This window comes from Myxine glutinosa, chromosome 2 (assembly GCF_964187855.1).
Source record: "Myxine glutinosa chromosome 2, kmMyxGlut1.1, whole genome shotgun sequence".
NCBI classification, from domain to species: domain Eukaryota; kingdom Metazoa; phylum Chordata; class Myxini; order Myxiniformes; family Myxinidae; genus Myxine; species Myxine glutinosa.
The window spans coordinates 237,677,684-237,698,708 of NC_136262.1; the positions used below are offsets into that span (position 1 = coordinate 237,677,684).

The window sequence follows — 21,025 nt, forward strand, 5'->3', positions numbered from 1 at the left end:
AAATTACTTGGTGGTGAGGTGTTTAAATTACTTGGTGGTGAGGTGTTTTAAATTACTTGGTGGTGAGGTGTTTAAATTACTTGGTGGTGAGGTGTTTAAATTACTTGGTGGTGAGGTGTTTTAAATTACTTGGTGGTGAGGTGTTTAAATTACTTGGTGGTGAGGTGTTTTAAATTACTTGGTGGTGAGGTGTTTAAATTACTTGGTGGTGAGGTGTTTAAATTACTTGGTGGTGAGGTGTTTAAATTACTTGGTGGTGAGGTGTTTAAATTACTTGGTGGTGAGGTGTTTTGAATTACTTGGTGGTGAGGTGTTTAAATTACTTGGTGGTGAGGTGTTTAAATTACTTGGTGGTGAGGTGTTTTAAATTACTTGGTGGTGAGGTGTTTAAATTACTTGGTGGTGAGGTGTTTTAAATTACTTGGTGGTGAGGTGTTTAAATTACTTGGTGGTGAGGTGTTTAAATTACTTGGTGGTGAGGTGTTTTAAATTACTTGGTGGTGAGGTGTTTTAAATTACTTGGTGGTGAGATGTTTTGAATTACTTGGTGGTGAGATGTTTTGAATTACTTGGTGGTGAGATGTTTTGAATTACCTGGTGGTGAGGTGTTTTGAATTACTTGGTGGTGAGGTGTTTTGAATTACTTGGTGGTGAGATGTTTTGAATTACCTGGTGGTGAGGTGTTTTGAATTACTTGGTGGTGAGGTGTTTTGAATTACTTGGTGGTGAGATGTTTTAAATTACGTGGTGGTGAGGTGTTTTAAATTACGTGGTGGTGAGGTGTAATCGTCCCAACTTCCAGCACCTGCACCTACCCCTCCCCTATGTATGTGCTGAGGGGTTCTTTCTTGAAAAAAAAACATTCAACCTAAATCTTCAACCTAAATTGCCCATAAAAATGTAATATCACAAACACAACAAATACATTTGTGCAAAATAATTGTTTATATTATGATTGGTGTAAATCATGACAACACAGCAACTCAGGTACAGTCATTATCCTCAGCTAAAATAAGCCCGTTCCTCTAAGGACGCGTGGTGAGGCGAGCCAAGCTAGTGTATATATATATATATATATATATGTTATTGTTTTTCGGGTTATCTTCTTGGTTTAAATCCCCCTTTCCTGGAGGTACTGCAACACCGGGTCGATGTCTGGAGTGGACAGAGAAATCCTCCAAAACAACTACCAGTTACCAGAAATCCATGAAGCTGGTGGCAGAGGATTTGGGGGAGGTTCCGGGGGGTGAATTCAAATCCCCCGCAGCCTTCCTGACAAAAATCCATGGCAGAGGATTTGGGGTAGGTTCCGGGGTGGGGTGGGGGTGCATTAATATCCCCCGTAGCCTCCCTGACATCCTCGCTGCACAAGGGAGTTCCCCTTCCCACGTCAGTTTACGATTTAGGAACAACTTCATTTTTAGCAGGAATTGGACAAAATTTTATGGCATTGTACATCATCACAACCAATCAAATTAGCTGGCCGCATACTCCGCCCATGTCCTTGTTTCTCAAGTCCAAGACCTCACAGGGTAAGGTGTTCTATGTACTCGCTCGTCTTGTATCCACTGATAGGCTGGATCTGGACCTCAACCAAATACCTATTTTGTGAGACAAACTCCCCATCGATCTCCATAGACCCTGATTTAATGTGTATAAATAATGTGTGTAGTTGTGGAGAGAAAATGCCTATTTTGGGGGCAAATCCCCATAAAACCACCCAGACCCTGATATGTTTGAATGCCATGAACAAACTTTAGTTGATAACTGGTGATGAAGATTGTGTTCAAGTTTCCTCGAAATCGTGTGTGTAGTTTTGGAGATGAAGATCCGAATGTTTATATGCTGACTCACATAACCACTGAGTGATAAGCACCACGCCATACTATTGCTATATTGCTTTATTGATTTTTATCACAATTTTTGTTCCAGGTGAGCTAAAAACCCGGCAATCTAGTTCCACAAAAATGCCAGCAACTCTCAACAGATTGGAGCAAATGCATGTTTTGCCAGTCTTGCAAGGCAGCTCAAAAGCTTGTCACACCTTCCAATCAATGCGTCGAGTCAGGTCAGGTCAGGTCACTGCCACTGGTGACATGTAACCCAGTGCTACCTGCTGCATGGTCGGGTTGGCGGCGACTAAACCGACACCCCTCACTGGCTTTGCTAGTGGGGATGGTGACTGTGACACCATGGCAGGACCAATAACAACACCTGGCAAAGGGTGGATGAGCTCCCTTAGGGAGCCAACGGCCATCCAGTAAGAGTAAGGAGATGGTGTCTCCTAAAAAAACACCAATCTGATGTGGACCAGTTCAAGTCATACCAAAGACTTTCAAAATGATGCGTGCTTCTTCCTTGCTCGAAAAGGATAGAGCACGGACAATCCCCATCAGTTGGCATCCATGGGGAAGAGGAAATTCCTCTTGAGGAAATGCCCCTGCTGAGTACAGTGAGAAAAGCGGCGCCATTGTTATGATGCTGGTACCCAGAGTACCCCAGGAAGTGACGGCACTTCCCCCAAGCTCAGTGGCTGTGTTAAGTGTTTGTCTCGTCAGTATGTCTGTGTATGTGTGTCTCAGTTATATAATGAGCCTTAGCCCCCAAGTATTAAAGAAAAAGTAAACAAGGCGTTTAGCGACTAGGAGATGTAGCAAACACACGACATAATACCACCAACTGGCGACCCGGGACTGGAAGAATGTGCTGTTTGGCACTGCAACTGCTGCAAGTCGTACACAAGCAATCATAATGTGGTTAGACATCTGCAACACTGTCAACAGATTCCTGGTTCTTCGAAGGCAGAAGAGGTAGTTTCTTCCTCTGCAGTGGTAGAGTGTAGCAAGGAACCACCATTGAAAAGGAGGGCAAAATCAATCACCAGAATCCACTGGCATAAATGTGTCATATATCAGAAAACCTTCCACAAAAGAGATGCTGCATTGTCCCAAGTACTCACAAACAATGCTGCAGATGCCGCAGAAGCAAGGCAGGCAGCGCCGGACTTATGGTGGTGGAGGCCCCGGGCACGCATGGGTGGTGGTGGTCCAAAAGATGAAGGAAGTAAGTAAAGCAGTGGTTTTCAATCTTTTTCATTGATGGCACCCTAAGCTCATATATTATTTTCAATTTTCTCTTTGTACTTTTTTTATCGCAAGGCGTGCAATTAGCCTGTCAAAAAGATATTGTATTACTGTTATTGATATTTTATATTAGCGAAACAATTTCCAAACAGACTTGTCAAATACCCATTGAATGTCCAGTTTTTTGAGCAAATTTGCCACACTGGTTAATATAGGGTTAATCTTACTATAATTCACCAAATATCTGTCCGTCCGTCCATCCGTTCATTCCCAGGTACCGCAAAAACGGCTGAACTGATCGCAACGATATTTTGGGTGGGTAATCCTGGGACCCCAGGAGTAAAATAGGCTATATTGTTTTTTCAATCTCAGCTTTGGTCTCCAGCCTTTTCAGGTTTGGACTCCCGCCTAACGTTATTGTCCCAGGTACCGCAAAAACAGCTGAACCGATCGCAACGATATTTTGGGTGGGTAATCCTGGGACGCCCAGGAGTAAAATAGGCTATATTGTTTTTTCAATTTCAGCTTTGGTCTCCAGCCTTTTCAGGTTTGGACTCCCGCCTAACGTTATTGTCCCGGGTACCGCAAAAACGGCTGCACCGATCGCAACGATACACCTCCATGCCCGTGGGATTCCCATGGGTGACCCCACTAGTAAGCTATAATTCACGACAACAATCAGGCATTTACATGTAACGTTGCACGATCTGATAGTGATAGTGACACGTGTCGGCAGACGGAGACAGATCAAACATGGATAGGCACCTTATGAGCCTTTCGATGAGCAAAGTCGCGAATTCGGTCAGAGAAGTCAATATCATGCAGTAAGTCATATTCATTTGATAAGAGAACAACACAGGTCATGTGACATTGCGTCATAGTTGTGCCTAAGCGGTTGTATATCAGTTTCAGCTTCGAAAATGAGCGTTCACCTCTCTTGGTGGTTCCAGGTTGCCCTTGCATGAATCCAGCCCTAAAGGCAGGACAGTTCCTTCCTATTACATAACAGGGGAGTAGAACTGATTTCCATGGAGGCAAAATATCACCGACAATGCCACATGAGTCACACCAGCAAGGGAAACTTGATGAAGATCGGTCTATACTCTACAGAGGCCTGCAAAAGTATTCACCCCCTACCAATAATGCCACATTTGGATGAATTACATAGAATATTTTTTCCAAATTAACTTTTTTATACATAACTGAAGAGATCAAACTAAACACTGTTATAGTTGAAGGAGGTCACATGTCAGGAATACCTGCAAAAAATATGTACAAATCAAAATTCACTGGTTGAAAAAGTATTCAGCCCCTTAGGTCCGTACTTGGTGTAAGCACCTTTCGCAGCAATGACTGTTATGAGTCTTTCTGGGTCGGTCTCTACCAGATTTTTACAGTGAGATGGTGAAATATTTACCCATTCTTCACTTGCCAATTGCTGTAGTTCTGCCAAGTTTGATGGGGATCGTCGATAGACTGAAATCTTCAAGTCTTGCCATAAATACCATGCCAAGAGCTGCGTGACTTCAGTATCCAGGGGGAGAAGACCCACCCCTACTAACTTACTCAGTCAGGTGTCCATCGAATGGTACACTCCGGTAACAATTGAGGCACATGCAAGGAATCGCGATGCTGCATGGATGCCGGCAAGGATGTGCCAAAAAAGCACTTCGATGTTAACATCATGCCCACTGGTATCCAACATATTCCCGGATGGACATCATTCAATGCAATGGTAACTGAAACACAATGTGATGATAAGAGAAACTATCCTTCTGTCATGACCATTGAGTACTGGGCAATCCTTTCACATTCTACCACACAGTACACACTTGTGAAGAATGTGGCCTTGGTACAGATCTGGAATGACATTCCTCTAGCCTTCTTCAACCATATTGTGTTGTCAATGAGGAGCTGCTGCCAAGCGTGTATCAAAGCAAATGGTGCCACACCAGATACTGAGCTGTTAACTGACTTTTGACAGCCTTCCACTTGGAGCGTCTGGGACATTCTTGCACACATGTGTTGACATTCTCATGTTTATCAAACTCTAAATATTGACATGACCAAACAATATGATGTGTTTGTATTCACTTCACATTTCATATCTGTGTAAATGATGCACAGCGTTTGTGTATATATATATACACACAATACATATACAAAAGGCAGTGTGTGTGTGTGTGTGTGTGTGTGTGTTTGTCTCCTCCATAACTCCAAAAACATGAAAGCTGGCGGCCCCAAACTTTGCATGCATACTTATCGACCCCCAAGGGATTGCATGAATGAAAACTGTGTGTTTGGGTGCGTTTTTGAAGATCATTTATGCCAACAGGCTTACCTTTGGTCAGCCTGCATTAAGGTAGCTCAACTTGGGGGTCTTAATTCCACCATTTTGTCCGCTGAACTCAAGTATGCCTTGTTTCAGAACAGTTCCGTTTCTGTACAATAAAACTTCATATCTACGAATGGTAATATAGCTGATTTTCATACCTACAAATCGCTGTATTCCTGTATACATCGCAATGCTTATAAATGCCAGTGTCTGTGTCTTTATTTAATTTATGCATTTATCAAACCACATTTCAAAATTTTAACAACGGAATTGACTTGACCTCAGCAACAATTCCGACGATTAAAAAAGTGTTTTTTGTCTAATTCAGACATTGTGGGACACTCCTGGCATTTCAAACAAATTTCTTGAGTGTCTAAACTGCTTGGCGAGCGCTCTTTAGGCTTCTTTTGCAAGTCATGATGATACAGTAGACAGCACTCCCTTTCTGTTTTTACGTACACAATTTATTATTACACAAAATCACATTGATTCACATTTTTGTGCAATCTACTTTCACTCTATTAATATGTTATATTATTATACTTATAAAATATAATTATTTAAAAAACAACGTCGAATCAAGCATCGTGTTTTGTCCCTATTGCCGTCTTGGACTCTCGTGGTTCCAATAATTCACTTGGATTTACAGAGTATGACAGACAGGGACAATCCCGTCGTGACAAGTAACATGGCTGTTGAATTCATTCACAAGTTCTGGAGTCAATCTCTCCATGCTTATACAGATGGCTCCAAAGATCCGGGTCTGGGCCGTACTGCGGCTGTCTTCTGCAGCATCCCTGATGTGAAGGTGACCAAGGCTTTCAGGCTTTCAGACCACCTGTCGGTATTTTCGGCAGAACTTTATGCAATTGTTTTGGCTCTTGAATGGATTATAGACTTTTATCTCCTCAGCGCGGTCATATTTTCCGACTCTCTCTCGGCACTGACAGCGCTTAGGTCGTTCCAGCCTGGCAGTAGGAACGAATTGGTTCTGGCGGTAATTCACCTCGTGGGTTTGGCCCATTGGAGGGGCACGGTCGTCGATCTATGCTGGGTCCCGGCCCATGTGGGCATTGCAGGCAACGAAGTGTGTGACCAGGCGGCCAAACGCGCCCTCAATCTGGATTTCGAAACCCGGTTCCGCTAGGCCAGGCAGACCTCTCTAATTTAATTAAACAGAAAATTAATGTTATATGGCAAAGTCAGTGGGACTCCTCCCCTAAGGGGAGGTGGTGTCACAAGGTGCATCCATCGATCGCGTCCTTGGGGTCGTCTCCCCGGCTCCCTCGCAGGGAGCAGTCTATCTTATCTCGACTTAGAATTGGACATTGCTTTCTCAATTTTTATCTTCACAGGATCGGGTGTCATCCCTCGGGGTGGTGCGATCGGTGTAAGGTTCCCGAAGATCTGGACCATGTTTTTTCTTTTTGTCCGCGTTATAATAATGCTAGATCTTGTCTTCAGCTTTCTTTCCGCGGAATGGGGATCACGTGGTCAGGTCTGCCGGAAGCCTTTTGCTGGCTGGATCTGAAACATCCTGGGTTTTGTAGATCAGTTTTAAAGTTAATCAAAGATACGGGGTTCGCAGTGTGAGTCTCTAGTTTTTCCAGTGTAAACCTCCTGGTTTGGTTCTGTTTGGATGTTAGGGTGCGTGGCGTATATAGAGCCTCGCGGCTCTGAAAGCGCCATAAAACCTTAAAAAAGAAGAAGAAGAAGAAGAGGAAGAAGAAGCATCGTGTTTGGAGCTCCGCCATGTTGAACTGTAGCTTTGCAAGTAAAAGTCTGCCATTTTGTTTGCTCATTCTGGTTTGCACATTTCCCTGATTTCCTGCTTGATTCTCACTTTTATAGAAGACTATTTAATGGTCTTGCCGTTTTTGTGCAGCGTTGAAATGTGAAATTGGTGAACAATTTGAGTGTCCTCTTTGGGACTGTTTATTTGTGGGGACTACCCAACTTGTATTTACATTTATAGAGGTCCCTCTAGGTCAGCGGTTCTTAACCTGGGGGTCGTGATGTACGCGCATACGCGAACAAAATACTGTGTGTGGTATGTACCTTTGTTACGTTCCTAAAAATGGGCTCAACAAATTGATGTTATTTATGATCCCTTCATGACCCCCAGAAAACCCCAAACGACCCCCAGGTTCCGAACCGCTGCTCTAGGTGCTCCATATGAAATTACAAGTATGTACATCGTTCTGTGCATTCTGCAGGCAAACACAACACTGATTACACGCACGGACATGCAGGCCAGATGATGCAATTCCTGTGTGGTTTATCTATGTTACACATGATTGTACTAATGGATGCACATGAGGCTGTTACACTTGCACGAAAATAAGTTTGAAGGAAATCTGATGTCTTTAAGGGATTATACACGCTGATGAAATTATAGAATTTTGGAGAATCGTATAATTTTGAGGCCTCGCTGGTAGAAGCATTGTTACGTTTGTGGGGTAGGCAATGAAATGCCGTAGTCCAGGTAGGATTGTACAGGGTAGTGTGCGCTGAATGTTGCGAAGAAGAAGAAACCGCTCCCTCTTTTTATATATTTTGTTTGTCTGTTTGATTTGTTTGTGTGATAAATGTTAGCTCTTTCACGAGCCTCGATTCTGTATACAAAAACAAACAAAAAAAAAAACCTTCCTGTAATTAAGTCAGGCCCGGATGTCGCATAATTGTATATTTGCCTCCACGCGAGGGGTGGAGCTATGCTAATTAGTTGGGGCATTCCCTGTGTGCAGTCACCTCTGTATTTTTCCCTTCGTTCCTAATGACACACACACCACAGCCATGCGATCAGCACCTAAAATAAACCACATAATCGCCGACCGGATTCAGACATTCTACCACTAACGCCACCCAGCCGAGTCATCTCAAGGGGCATCAAGAAAAGCCATGAGGCCCCACCCCGAGAGGAACAATTGGTCAGGATGGCCATAGAGCGATGCGATGGTGCGGCACGATTGGAGCACGTGTGACGTCAGAACGAGTGTTCTAGCGCCAGGGACAAAAAGACAGAGCATCGCCATTTTCGCTCTCTCGGTTCCTGGTGTTCATGGAAAGCGGACGCATCTGCATTATCTCTCTTGGTTCCGACATTCATTACGAACAGTACATTTCGCATTCCTTCTCTCTGATCCCGGGTTCGTGCCAGGCAGTCACAGCTTATTATTTGATCTCTCTTGTCCTGGTCGCATTTTCGCTCCCCCTGTTCGGCTGAAGGAAGGGTGGACACATCCTTCTCTTGTCTCTCCTTGGTGCTGGCTTTGTGGCGGCTGCGCTTGGTGCCGTGTGCACCCGAGAGGAGTGTCGGGGCTCGATGCAGCCGAGTGGGAAGGACGAGGGAGAGCCTAGCCTGTTCGCCTCGCATCGGCGGCTGGCAGTGAACGATTTCGCGCCAACGCATGTGTTCCCGCACAGGGACGCGAGACCTGTGATGACCCCGGATGGTCAAGGATGCCGGAGCTGAGTATCAGGCAAACACACTACACTACATTTTGTTACTTTCGTTATTTTATCATCCCCTTGTGTTGTGTATGAGTCTATATGGGGGCACCTCAATTTAGAAATTCGTTTTACCATACAGTTCTGTTATCCTGGAATTTATTTTTATTAAACTCATTCTTTGTTGACTTTCAATTCCTTGTCTTGTCAGTTTATTTGTGGGAATCGGATAACCCTCGTCACGTCTGGACGTACAGGTAAGGACCGCGTTGCCCTCCACTACCCCCGTGTGTGTCACCACCGCCATAGTTGGGAAAACACCTCGGAGTTAAAGCTCGGTCGGCCATCCGTCACCCTGCGGTGTTCACTACATGGGAGGCACACGACAATATTTATCTCGGTGATAGGACATGCTTGCTCATTTTGATATAACTAGATGAGATACGAGTTCTATGCCTGGGGAATTCTGAGTATTTGGGAGGGGAATTCTGAGTATTTGGGAGGGGAGTGAGGAAGTGGGGGAGGGGAGGTTGTGGGGGAGTGGGTGGCAATGGGTCAGGGAATTTGGAGGGGGTTGGGGAAGGGGAAGGGGCCATGGGGGTAGGAAGTGGAATGAGGGAGATACCTGGTTGCCCAGGTGAACGTGATCTGGGGGTTAGGTTTGGAAGGGGTGGTGTTGTGAGGGGTGTGGTGGTGTTGGAGTGAGGGAAAGTAAAAGTGCAAAAACCATTCTGGAGGAAAACCATCCCCCCTCTTCCTCTCCCCTCCCCTATCCTCTACCTCTCCCCATTCCTCACCCTCTGCCTTCTCATCTTCTCCCACTCCCCTATCCCCTCTCCATCCCCCATCCCCCCCTGACTCTACACCTTCCCTTTCCCTCTCCCTTCCCACTCTCCCCTCCCCTATCCTTCACCTCTCCCCCTTCCCCGCCCTCCCCCTTCCCACTCTCCCCTCTCCCACTTCCCCGCCCCCTCCCCCTTCCCCGCCCTCTCCCTCCCCCTTCCAATCTTCTCCCCCTCCAACCCCTCCCCCCCACTTCTCCCCTGACTCTCCCCCTTCCCTTTCCCTCTCCCTTCCCACTCTCTCCTTACATATCCTCCACCCCTCTCTTTCCCTCCCCTTCCCCTCCCCTTTTCCCTACTCTCCCCTCTCCCTTCCTCTCTCCCCTTCTCTCGCCCTCTCCCCTCCCACTCTCTCCTCACCTATCCTACACCGCTCCCTATCCTTCCCCCTTCCCATCCTCTCCCCCTCCCCTATCACGTCTCCTTCCCCCACCCCTCTTATGGCTCTCACCATTCCCTTTCCCTCTCCCCTCCCACTCTCCCCTCACCTATCCTCCACTGCTCCCTCTCCCTCCATCCTCTCCCATCCCCCTCATCTTCCCTCCCCTGCCCTATCCCTTCCTCTTCCACTCTCCCCTTCCCCTTCCCTCCCCTGTCGCCCCCACCCCTCTCTTCATATCCCCGGCACAAAGTGACTCTGTGTTGCCCGGCAACACTTGGTACTTTTGATAGTGTATATAACATCAGGCCTTGATCGATATATTGAAAAATATACCATTTATAATTTCTTTGATTCGTACACAGAACCTTTTTTAATGCCTCGTGCATCACAAATAAAGACATTGTATGACACAGGTACATCCTTACTTGAATTACAATGACATGAATAGACTATTTACAAATAAACGCAATTTCGGATTTTAACCTGGGATCTCAGCATCGTGAGACAGTCTCAGGTTTGACTGCCTCTCTCCATTTCATTTTGATCTGCAACTCATCTATGGCTGTTCCAAACATCCAGGATATGATGTGGCATCGACTCCAAAAGTTGCATCAAAGGTGTTTTCCAGGATGTTAATGAACCACTCAAGAACGTTGATTGCAATTAAATTGCTAATGTAAATCAAGTGTAAAGTTGCCACAGCCTGAAGCAACCACTCCCCTTTTCCTTTTTTGAGAGAAAGAAAATGCTCAACACTGATGATAAACTCTTTACCCAAAATCGAGCCTTGATCAAAGACAATGATCAACTTAATCACCATTTAAGATGAATGACCTTTCTTCTCATATGTACATCCTATTTTAAACTTTTTTTGGAGGTTCTTTAATGTTAATGCTGTTGCAAGGACTTTGTAAAGTTTGCTTTTGAGATAGTCGGATTACTTTTGAGAAATGAACCTAATTTGCATCTTTCATAAAGGAACACAAAGTCCAAATGTTAGAATCTAGACAGTGTAAATATAGTAAAGTGTGGTTAAATACCATTCACAACTATCTGCCAACTATCCAAGTGGAATTATAATGTCGAGATTATTCATTGCACTTGAGAGCTTGTGCCTGACTACATCCCTGCCCTTGGTACGAGTGTTACTGCCCTTGGTACGAGTATTACTGCCCTTGGTATGTGTATCACTACCCTTGATACAAAGCATTATTGCCATTAGTACGAGTATCACTGCCCTTGGTACAAGTATCATTGCTCTTGATATGAGTATCACTGCCCTCGGTATGCATATCAGTGCCCTTGATATGAGTATCACTGCATTTGGTACGAGTATCACTGCCCTTGATATGACTATCGCTGCATTTGGTATGAGTATCACTGGACTTGGTGCAAGTGTCATTGCTCTTGATATGAGTATCACTGCCCTTGGTATGCATATCACTGCCCTTGATACAAAGCATTATTGCCATTAGTACGAGTATCACTGCCCTTGGTACAAGCCATGTTCCGATGCTATGGGCAAAACACGTCAGTTTGCATAAGAGAAAACACCATTACAACTGGAACTGGAAAGAGAGAGTAAATATCGCATGATGTAGCATTCAAGTAGTAACACTTTTGCACATATACCCCAAGTCAGTTGCTTCTGATATGTCCAATAATTGTTGATGACTGTACTTTCATAAATAGGGCACAATACCTTTGGTGTAGAAGGAGTTTACAGTTCATTTGTTGTTTGCTTGTTCGTTTGTATGCAGCACGTGGCTGTGGGTTGCCTCAGTTCTCCAGTGGTGCAGCAATGCCCCTGTTGCAATATGCCCCCTGTATGTTAGTGCAGAAATTTTGAATTTGTTCAGGGCACCGGCATTAGCCCACCTCTTCTTCTCGAATGACACTGTGGGACGGACGTTAATGTCCACCAACTAATGGCAGCAGACCGAGGACACCCAGTTTGACGTCCCTCCAAAGGACGGTACACACATTGACGATCGATCACCCTGCATTTGACACAGCAGGGCGATCGCTTATAGCTAGATCGATATTCGAACCCATAGATAGACAGCCAGAGGTGAGTGTGGACACCTCGAGACTATCTTTCTACTCCAGTATAGTCTTTCCGAATGGGCATCATTAGAACATTGCTCGTGCTCAGGATAGCCAGCGCTTAATACACCCTCCAAAATGATAGCGAACTCATTGTGATGCATGCCCCTTTGTCTGGAGCACTGGTATGACATCCTACTTCATTGGGAATTCAATGCAGGGAGACATTTCAAACGTGAGTAGAATACCGTGGAACATTCGAGAAAATATGTTTTTAAATTAGGTAATCTTATAAGTACTGCCATGAGCAAAAACCTGATGCACAGGAAAGACTTTAAAGCAATGGAAAGAATTGTTTTTAGAGCAAGTTGATGCCATTGGTATCAAATCCAGTGGGCATCGCATCTCTTAACGCCTGTAGCAGCATTCCACAACCCTCCACTGCAGCACGGGCCGCACATCGCAGCCGACCTTGTGCCTTGGTGGTCTGCTCCCTGTCTCCATGCCGGTGAGCCACATCCTGCATGCTCTGGAATAGCAGCACACAGGATGACACCACGCTCATGGCACCACCGAGCACGGCCGTGTGTACGGTACGCCCCTGAGTGCCAAGCACGGCGGGAGTACCGGAAAGATGCATCTCGGAGGCGAGGCCCAACAGAGCACGAACGGATTCCAACAAGGGTGCACCAAAGAGCACACATCGTTGGTGGCTCTGCTCCCCAGGCTCCTCCTTGAGCGCACGGATGCATGCAATGAGTGCCGTGGCGGCTGCACTGATACACTTTACCGCGTGCTTGAGTTGTTCACCCAGAAAAGGATCGCACACACGCTCGCTAGCAACCAGGCATGGCTCTGACAGCAGCTTGAGATGATGAGAGACTGTGCCTGAAATCTCCAGAAGCTCACGTGCATTCAATTCACAGTACGAGGTGCTGCGTAGGCGATTGCAGCATTGCAGCACTTCAAAACGGGAAAGGCACATCCGGTAGTGGTCGAGCATTCCTGGCAAGGCCGGATCAGAGTCGGTAGCTTTGGATGCGGCTAGGTAAGCAGCGTGCACTGCGTGTTCAATGATCTTCAGCACGAGGCTTGCCGTGCACTCCACACTCCCGCACGCATCCTCAAAACGTCCCATGCTCATCTGGGACTGCACATCAAACATAAAGATCTCCAAGTGTTTGCTGCCAGCTACGATGGTGTCTCGACATTTCTCAAATGAATTATCTTCGGTCTCCCTGTCCTGAGCAGCCGCACCGTCCTGCACGTGGTTTGGTGCAGGCAGCACCGGGCGACAGTCACCAGAGAGCAATAGCAGTTCTGCCACGGTTTGCAGGCGCTGTGCGCTCACTTCTGACACCCTGGCTAGTCTTTGCAGATGGGCTGTAGCGCCAGTGGTTGATGAAGTATTCGCCATGCTCATATCTGTGTGCACATAGCAGAAAAGCTAAATGAATTAGTGGATAAGTAAAGAAACATCATTAAATGGTCAGTCGTAGAAAGACTAGACGAAGTCTGAATTTCTGAAAAGATGAGGAAATCAATATTTAGGCTGCAGTAAACAGAGTTCAGCATAAATAACATTTTCTGCATTCGTGAATCAGTGTACAAATTACAGCTTTCATCGACAAATAATGTGGAACGAGAAGGTCAAAGGTAGTCCAAGCACAACTATCTTCACCACACGTGCATCCCATCCCGACATGGTCTCCAGTTGCAAGTCCAAACTTTCTGATTTTTCTCCTCCCTGCTGCGCAATTGCCTCTGTATCTCCATCTGATTCTGCTTTTTTGTTGGTGGTGGCAGTACACCGGCAATTTTAAGTATATTATAAGTGAAACAGAAGTCAAATTTAAAATAACATAAAACAAATTTTTTTTGTACACAAAGTCGAGGCTTGTGTGAAGCTGGGCTAGGTGTGAGGCAGGAGCACCAGCCCAGAGGGGAGAGCAGTACTCCATCAAGCTGCGGATGAAAGCTTTGTATGTGGTGAGGAGCTCAGTAGTGCCAAGAAAACTGACTGAGGGCCTTATGGCGAATTTCACTTGTACTTTTGATTCACATATCTCTCTGACCTCAAAGTCTTCCCCTGCAAACAAACATGGCGGTTGTCGATGGATGACAAGTCGTTTGTCCTATCTGCTGGCATTGTTTGGTAGACGTTAAAGACTGTACAGCTTTGTCTTTCATGAAGAGTAGCTGAATTGTCATTGCCAAATTGAACAAAATACAAAATCCTGCCCAAGTCACTCTCAGTTGAACGTCAAGCCGAGCCATCCAATTAATGAAAGACTTGGGCCAACATCTTACCCCAGTTGATCCCACATCTTACCCCAGTTGATCCCACAAGATGTTTAAAATAACTGGGGCTGGTGTTGGTGGTTCGTATGTAGCATGTGCATCATTTTCTGGGGGCTCAGCTGTGCCACGGATGCAATGCCCCCATTACCAGTAAGCGGGTGCTCATTTTGCCAACCTCAGGAGGATGACAGGCTGTGTCAACCCAACTACTGTTAATTCAATGCATGGCAGGAGTTTCAACTCAAGGCCCTGAGATCCCATGCCAGCCACCTTAACCGTTAAAGCCAACACCAGGCTTACTGGGCCTGTTAAAGTAGAAGTAGTAGTTGTATTAAAAAATCATTTGACTCAGCTTGATGAAGTGATTTTTTGGTTTTTGTATACAAGATCGAGGCTCGTGTAAGAGCTAACATTAATCACAAAAAGACAAACTGACACATAAAACATATGATAAAGGAAGCGGGAGACAAGATGGAGAGAGAGAGGGAAGCACACAAGTACAACAGTAGAGAACATGGACATCGGAAGATCTGTGGGAGGGAGAGGGCTTGGGGGGTGGAGGCATGGGAAAGGGGGGGGCGGGGTTGGGAGAGGTATAAAACACAAGGACACTGCAAGGACTTCCAGGAAAGAAGTTGGTATTTCAAAACTAGAGGTTCCAGGAAACATGAACTCAACTGGTCTATATCAATATGGTTAGAATATGCATCATAGAACCACAAACTATATAGTTTATATGTGCGTTTATATGTTTATATGTGCGTTTATATGTGTGTTTTCAAATATCTTTAAGTGGCAAAAGGCACAAGTTTCATCAAATTTGATCACTATTTGTGACTTTTAGAGCTTGGACGTCGTCCAAACTGATGTTTATGGGTCAAGTCATGTCATAGGTCACGACGAGGTCATTTTTCGGACATCGTCAAAACCCGTAATATATGTGTTGAGGTTTGTTACATACTGTCTACACACAAAGTTTCAGCCTTCTAGCTACATTAGAAAGTTCCAGATTGACAAAAATTGATTTTTCAATATGGCCGCCCTGCCGCGACCATTTTTGGGCGTGCAACGCCCAAATGCAATCCCAAACTAGTTTATGTCTTAAAGATGCTGCATAACAGGTTTCATCAAAGTTAATCAATATTTGTGACTTTTAGAGCGTAGACGTCGAATTGTTTACAGACGACAGACAGACAGACAGATAGACAGATAGACAGACGGACGACGTACGACAGACACTGGGTGTCGACAAAAACTCAGTTGGACATAGTCCAGTTGAGTTAAAAAGTGGATCTGGGGTGAATTAACGGGTGTAGAAAAGATCAAGGTTTTGGATGGGGGAAGATAAGAGATGGTGGTGAACAGCTGTTTTAAAGACCTGGAGGGAGGAGTGGGATTGAAGACCTGGAGGGAGGAGTGGGATTGAAGACCTGGAGGGAGGAGTTGGATTGAAGGAAGTGTGGGAGTTTGTTCCAGAGGCGGGAGAAAAGAGGAATGAAAGGGTGAAGGTGAATAGAGAGTCTTGATTTTGGCAGTTTAACCATAAGTTTTGTTGTGATGAGTTGAGTTTAACCATAAGTGATGAGTTGAGTTTTCAAAATAAGAAGAGTCATCGCCAATTTTCTCCCATTCTGGTAGTTATTTGCCATGACCAAAAGGTTATTACCCCTGACTTTAAAACAGACATGACCTCATCACGTGATTCACTACAGGTATCATCAACATGCAATGTTTTGTGGGAATATATCAGCCTCTTTTCTCCAGTTTATAGAACAACTTTGAGGAGGATGTTTAATCCCACTTTCAGCTATTGCTTCGAGGAAGCAGTGATTCACGATATCATTTCATTCCCCATCACTACCCGCCATATTTTCTGCCCTTGTTAACCTTACCTAACCTAAATGAAGTGCTGTTCTCCCCTCTAGGCTGGTGCACCTGCCTCACACCTAGCCCAGCTTCGCACTGTAGAAACCAAGGCTTTTATCATCATTGGAATCTCCCACGATGAAACTAACTCGGAGGGCCTTTCTCTCTCTCACCGCAGGCAGGTTGGTGGTCTTTCCGTCTTCTACCGACTCCTCTCCGGCCTTGCTCCCCCAGCTCTGTCTGTGCTCTGTCCCCCAAATATTCCTTCAGGTCGCTCAAGAACTGCCTGCAACCCTCTTCTGGTAAAACTGCCAAAATCAAGACTCTCTGCTCACCTTCACTCTTTCATTCCGCTTTTCTCCCACCTTTGGAGCAAACTTCCACAATCTCTTCAATCCTACTCCACCCTCCCAGTATTCAAAACAGCTGTTCTCCACCATCTCTTATGGCATGAGTGCTGCTCTCCCCTCTGGGCTGGTGCTCCTGCCTCACACCTAGCCCAGCTTCACACAAGCCGAGACTTTGTACACAAAAAAAAAAGTTTTATGATCTTTTTAATTTGACTTCTGTTTCACTTATAATACACTTAAAGTTCAACCACATTAAAAACCTTGATATTTTATACCCCCGTTAATACACCCCAAATCCACCTCCTTCAAATTCCGATTTCTTTCTTGAAATTACTAGTAGTGTCCATCTTGTTTATCCAGTGTACCCCTCACCAAGCCCTTTCCCTTCCACAGATCTCCTGATGTCCCTGTTCTCTACTGTTGTTGTATTCCCTCTCACCCCTTGTCTTCTGCTCCTTATGTTCTATGTGTTAGCTGTTCCACGAGCCTCGACTTAGTGTACAAAAAAAACTGAACTCTCTTACTTGCATGTTTCTGTGTTTCCTCCCCTTCTCGCTCCTCCTTTCCTGTTCGTTCATTCCATTGCTCATTGGGTCCAACTGTTTCCACATTGCCTTATGGTCAGTATGATGCCTTTTTACCCTCCATCACCTCACTATTCCATGAGCCTGAATCTTGTATTGAAAATAATTTTACTCTCACCAAAGAAATTGTGAATCTATTGTTACCTTTATATCATGCCAGATAATCTAGCTTGCTCTGACAATGCACAACCATAAAGCATTTGATAAAGTATTGACACATCTAGATGTTTTTTTCTGAATGCCATTTTTTATATTGGCCTACGGATCTGAAACAAGATGATTTAATTCACATGTCAAACCAGATTCCATATTCCACACCTTGTAAAAGAGATTTTTGATGATGGCCTATAGTTCTGGAACTATATATACGTATAAATATATATTCAAACTGGTTGAATTTTTAGCCACGACTGTATATATGTATAAAGACATATAATATATATATATAACATATATATATATATATATATATATATATATATATATATGTATATATATATATATATATACATATATATATATATATATATATATGTATATATATAGCAAAACAAAAAAACCTGAAAAAATACAAAATCTTAGCTTATTCCACACAGAAATCCTAAAATGGCCCGGACAATATTATTGGCACCTTTTAGAAGTTGTTAGAAATAATTGGTTTTCAAGCAGGTGATTCTGCTTCACTTTGGTATTGAACTCACCTGTCGTGAGTTGCAGGTGCCTGCAATATAAAAATCACTCATTCAACCAGTTTGAATAGAGAAAAGGAGTCATTCTGTTGTTTTGTGTCACTGTGTGTACCGCAATGAGCATGGGAAAAAGAAAGAAAACCAGAGAATTGTCTGAGGAGGTCAGACGCAAGATTGTAGCCAAGCATGGACAATCTCAAAGCAACAAGTCCATTTCGAGAGACCTTGATGTTCCTTTGTCCACCGTACGCAATGTTATCAGGAAGTTTAAGGCCCATGGCACTGTAGCTAACCTCCCTGGACGTGGCCGCAAGAGAAACCTTGATAGAAGATTGCAGCAAAGGATTGTTCGAATGGTGGAGAAATCACCTCGTTCAACTGCCAAACAGATTCAAGCTGATCTTCAGATATGAGGTACGCCAGTTTCAACTCGCACCATCCGCCGCAAACTCAATGAAAGGGGTTTCTATGGTAGGAGACCCAGGAGGACCCCACTGCTGAGAGAGAGACGTAGGAAAGCCTGACTGGATTTTCCAAAACTCACCTGAACAAGCCAAAATCCTTCTGCGAGAATGTCCTGTCGACAGATTAGAACAAACTGGAGCTTTTTGGTAAAGCACATCAGCTCAATGTTTGCAGAAAACAAAATGAAGCCTTCAAAGAAAAGAACACCTTCCCCTACAGTCAAACATTGAGGAGGTTCAGTGATGTTTTGGGGTTGTTGTGCTGCCTCTGCCACTGGGTGCCTTGAATGTGTGCATGGCATCATGAAATCAGGAGATTATCAAGGCTTTTTGGAGCGTAAAGTTCAACCCAGTGTCAGAAAGCTGGGTCTCGGTCGAAGGTCATGGGTCTTGCAGCAGGACAATGACCTCAAACACACTTCAAAAAGCACCCACGAATGGTTCAAGACAAAACGCTGGACTGTTCTGAAGTGGCCAGCAATGAGTCCAGATCTAAATCCCATTGAACACCTGTGGGGAGATCTGAAAACAGCAGTTGGGAGAAGGTACCCTTCAAATCTGGGAGAACTGGAGCAGTTTGCACAAGAAGAGTGGGCAAAACTGCCAGGAGAGTGGTGTAGGAAGCTCTTCCATGGCTATAGGAAGCGCTTGACTGCAGTTATTTTATCCAAATACTGTGCTACCAAATATTAAGTCGATGGTGTCATTAATTTCGTCAATGCCATTTATTTCTATTTTCTGAATTAAAAGGATTTATTAAGTTCTGAATCAAAAACAAAGGTTCTGTAATATTAACAATGAAATAAAGAATTGTGGAGAGCAAATACTTTTGTCAATTTAAATTTATTTTTCGGGAAAATTGTGAGTTATTTGAAAAAAGTGCAAGGGTGCCAATATTTTTGGCTACGACTGTATATATATATATATGTATAAGTATAATCGGAAGAAATTAAATAAGCAGCAGACGTAGCTTCAAGACAGTCGATCTTTTATTTTCGACAACCTTTTGACCAACAGGTCTTCTTCTTAGTCTACAAGAACAGCAGGTATGCATATAACACAGGTATGTATGATGTTGATATATGAATGAAATGCATAGAAAAAGAAAAGATATCGTTAACGCTTACTCACCTTCCTCAAGTTCAACAAAAGTAGGCTCCAGTTTACACTACAGTTTGTACACGCGTACATGTAAAAACACATACAAGCAGATATTGTAGGAGTTTCTGCTATTCCCCACAGTCATATATATATATATATAACATCATAGTATGATCTACCTATCATTAAAAGTTTCAATTTGAGAAGTCTTTAAGGCGGTATATATGTATATATATATGTATATATTTTTTTGTAGCGATGTTTAGTTGAATCCACTCTTTTCCTACTTTCTTGCCACAGTACATCAGCACATCCAAACAGATACAGAAAACGGTCCACTTCGATTTACCCGCTGAAAACATTCCACATCAATCCAACTTACCGGTCGACATCCGCCGTCCCAGTTTTCACTAAACAATCGGTTCCCCTGACCGGTGGAGGTTCGTGTGGAGCTGCTCATGTTGTGAGACCACAGGAAGCCCATGAAACGTACAGGATGCCTGCGGGAGACGCCCCGACCACTGGACCTGCACCTCCAGCGACAATTGTTTTCGTGATTATTTCAAAAGCAGCAAAAACGTTCCCGGAAATTGAACCAAACTGATTGTTTTACTTCTGTTCTTTAATTCACGATTCGCAGGAAAATTGTTGGCACAGGTAGGTCGATCTAGTCTGTCTGGACAATTCCTCATGGAACAAGATAAGCTGATGTACAGTAGGCCTACAGTACTACTAATTTATCCATCAATGTAGGTGGAGTGCCCGTTGTGACGTGTTCGTAATATTTTGTCATTGATGGATAAATGTCCATGTGGATGTGACAACAGACCTAATGTCTCCTCACAAAGAAGTCACTGAAGTCATTTATCCATCAATGACAAAATATTATGAAAACGTCACAACGTGCACTCTACCTACAAAACACCGTGACGACAGTTAGTAGTACAGTCGCGGCCGACTGTATATCAGCTTATATTGTTGTCTGCGTGTGTGTGTGTGTGTGTGTGTGTGTGTGTGTGTGTGTGTGTGTGTGTGTGTGTGTGTGACCATAATCCACATGTGCCTCAAATCCTCAAAATTGAGTGTAATTAAGGTGTCTCCGAAAAAACGTTTCCTTTGGTCAAAGCGCTTCAGTGACATTTGAATTTCTACATCGTTTCCACAGAGATTGGACTTTCTGAAGACATCTGTAACTAGAAGGGCACTCAGTAGAGAGCATACCTCCACCTGGTTGGCCATGATGTCACTCAATGGTGAAGAATCACTTTTAAAATTCTACACGCTGGATCCCGATCTGGGTCTTCACCAAAATCGAATCTATTTGTCCTTGTCAGACACCCAATCGGTCCACCAAGTTTCGTCCAGATCCGTCCGCAACCTTTTGAGATATTTTGTTCACAGACAAACAGACAGGGGTGAAAACATAACCTCCATCCACCTTTGGTGGCGGAGGTAACTATGTGATGGATCATGGATTGGTGCCACAGTGGTTCCTCGTTACTTTGATTGCACATCACTGTTCCACAATGCAT

General features: G+C 44.2%; 1 protein-coding gene across 1 annotated transcript; it reads right to left on the reverse strand.

Moving 5' to 3' along the window:
- Positions 1–10,414: 10,414 nt before the first annotated feature.
- LOC137422460 (talin rod domain-containing protein 1-like) lies at positions 10,415–19,999 on the reverse strand. The gene is made up of 2 exons (XM_068109209.2): positions 19,876–19,999; positions 10,415–13,563 (listed from the first exon to the last, which is right to left on the reverse strand). Exons 1-2 carry the CDS (start codon positions 19,883–19,885, stop codon positions 12,497–12,499), a joined length of 1,077 nt encoding a protein of 358 aa, XP_067965310.1. The 5' UTR covers positions 19,886–19,999; the 3' UTR covers positions 10,415–12,496.
- Between the last annotated feature and the right edge of the window lie 1,026 nt (positions 20,000–21,025).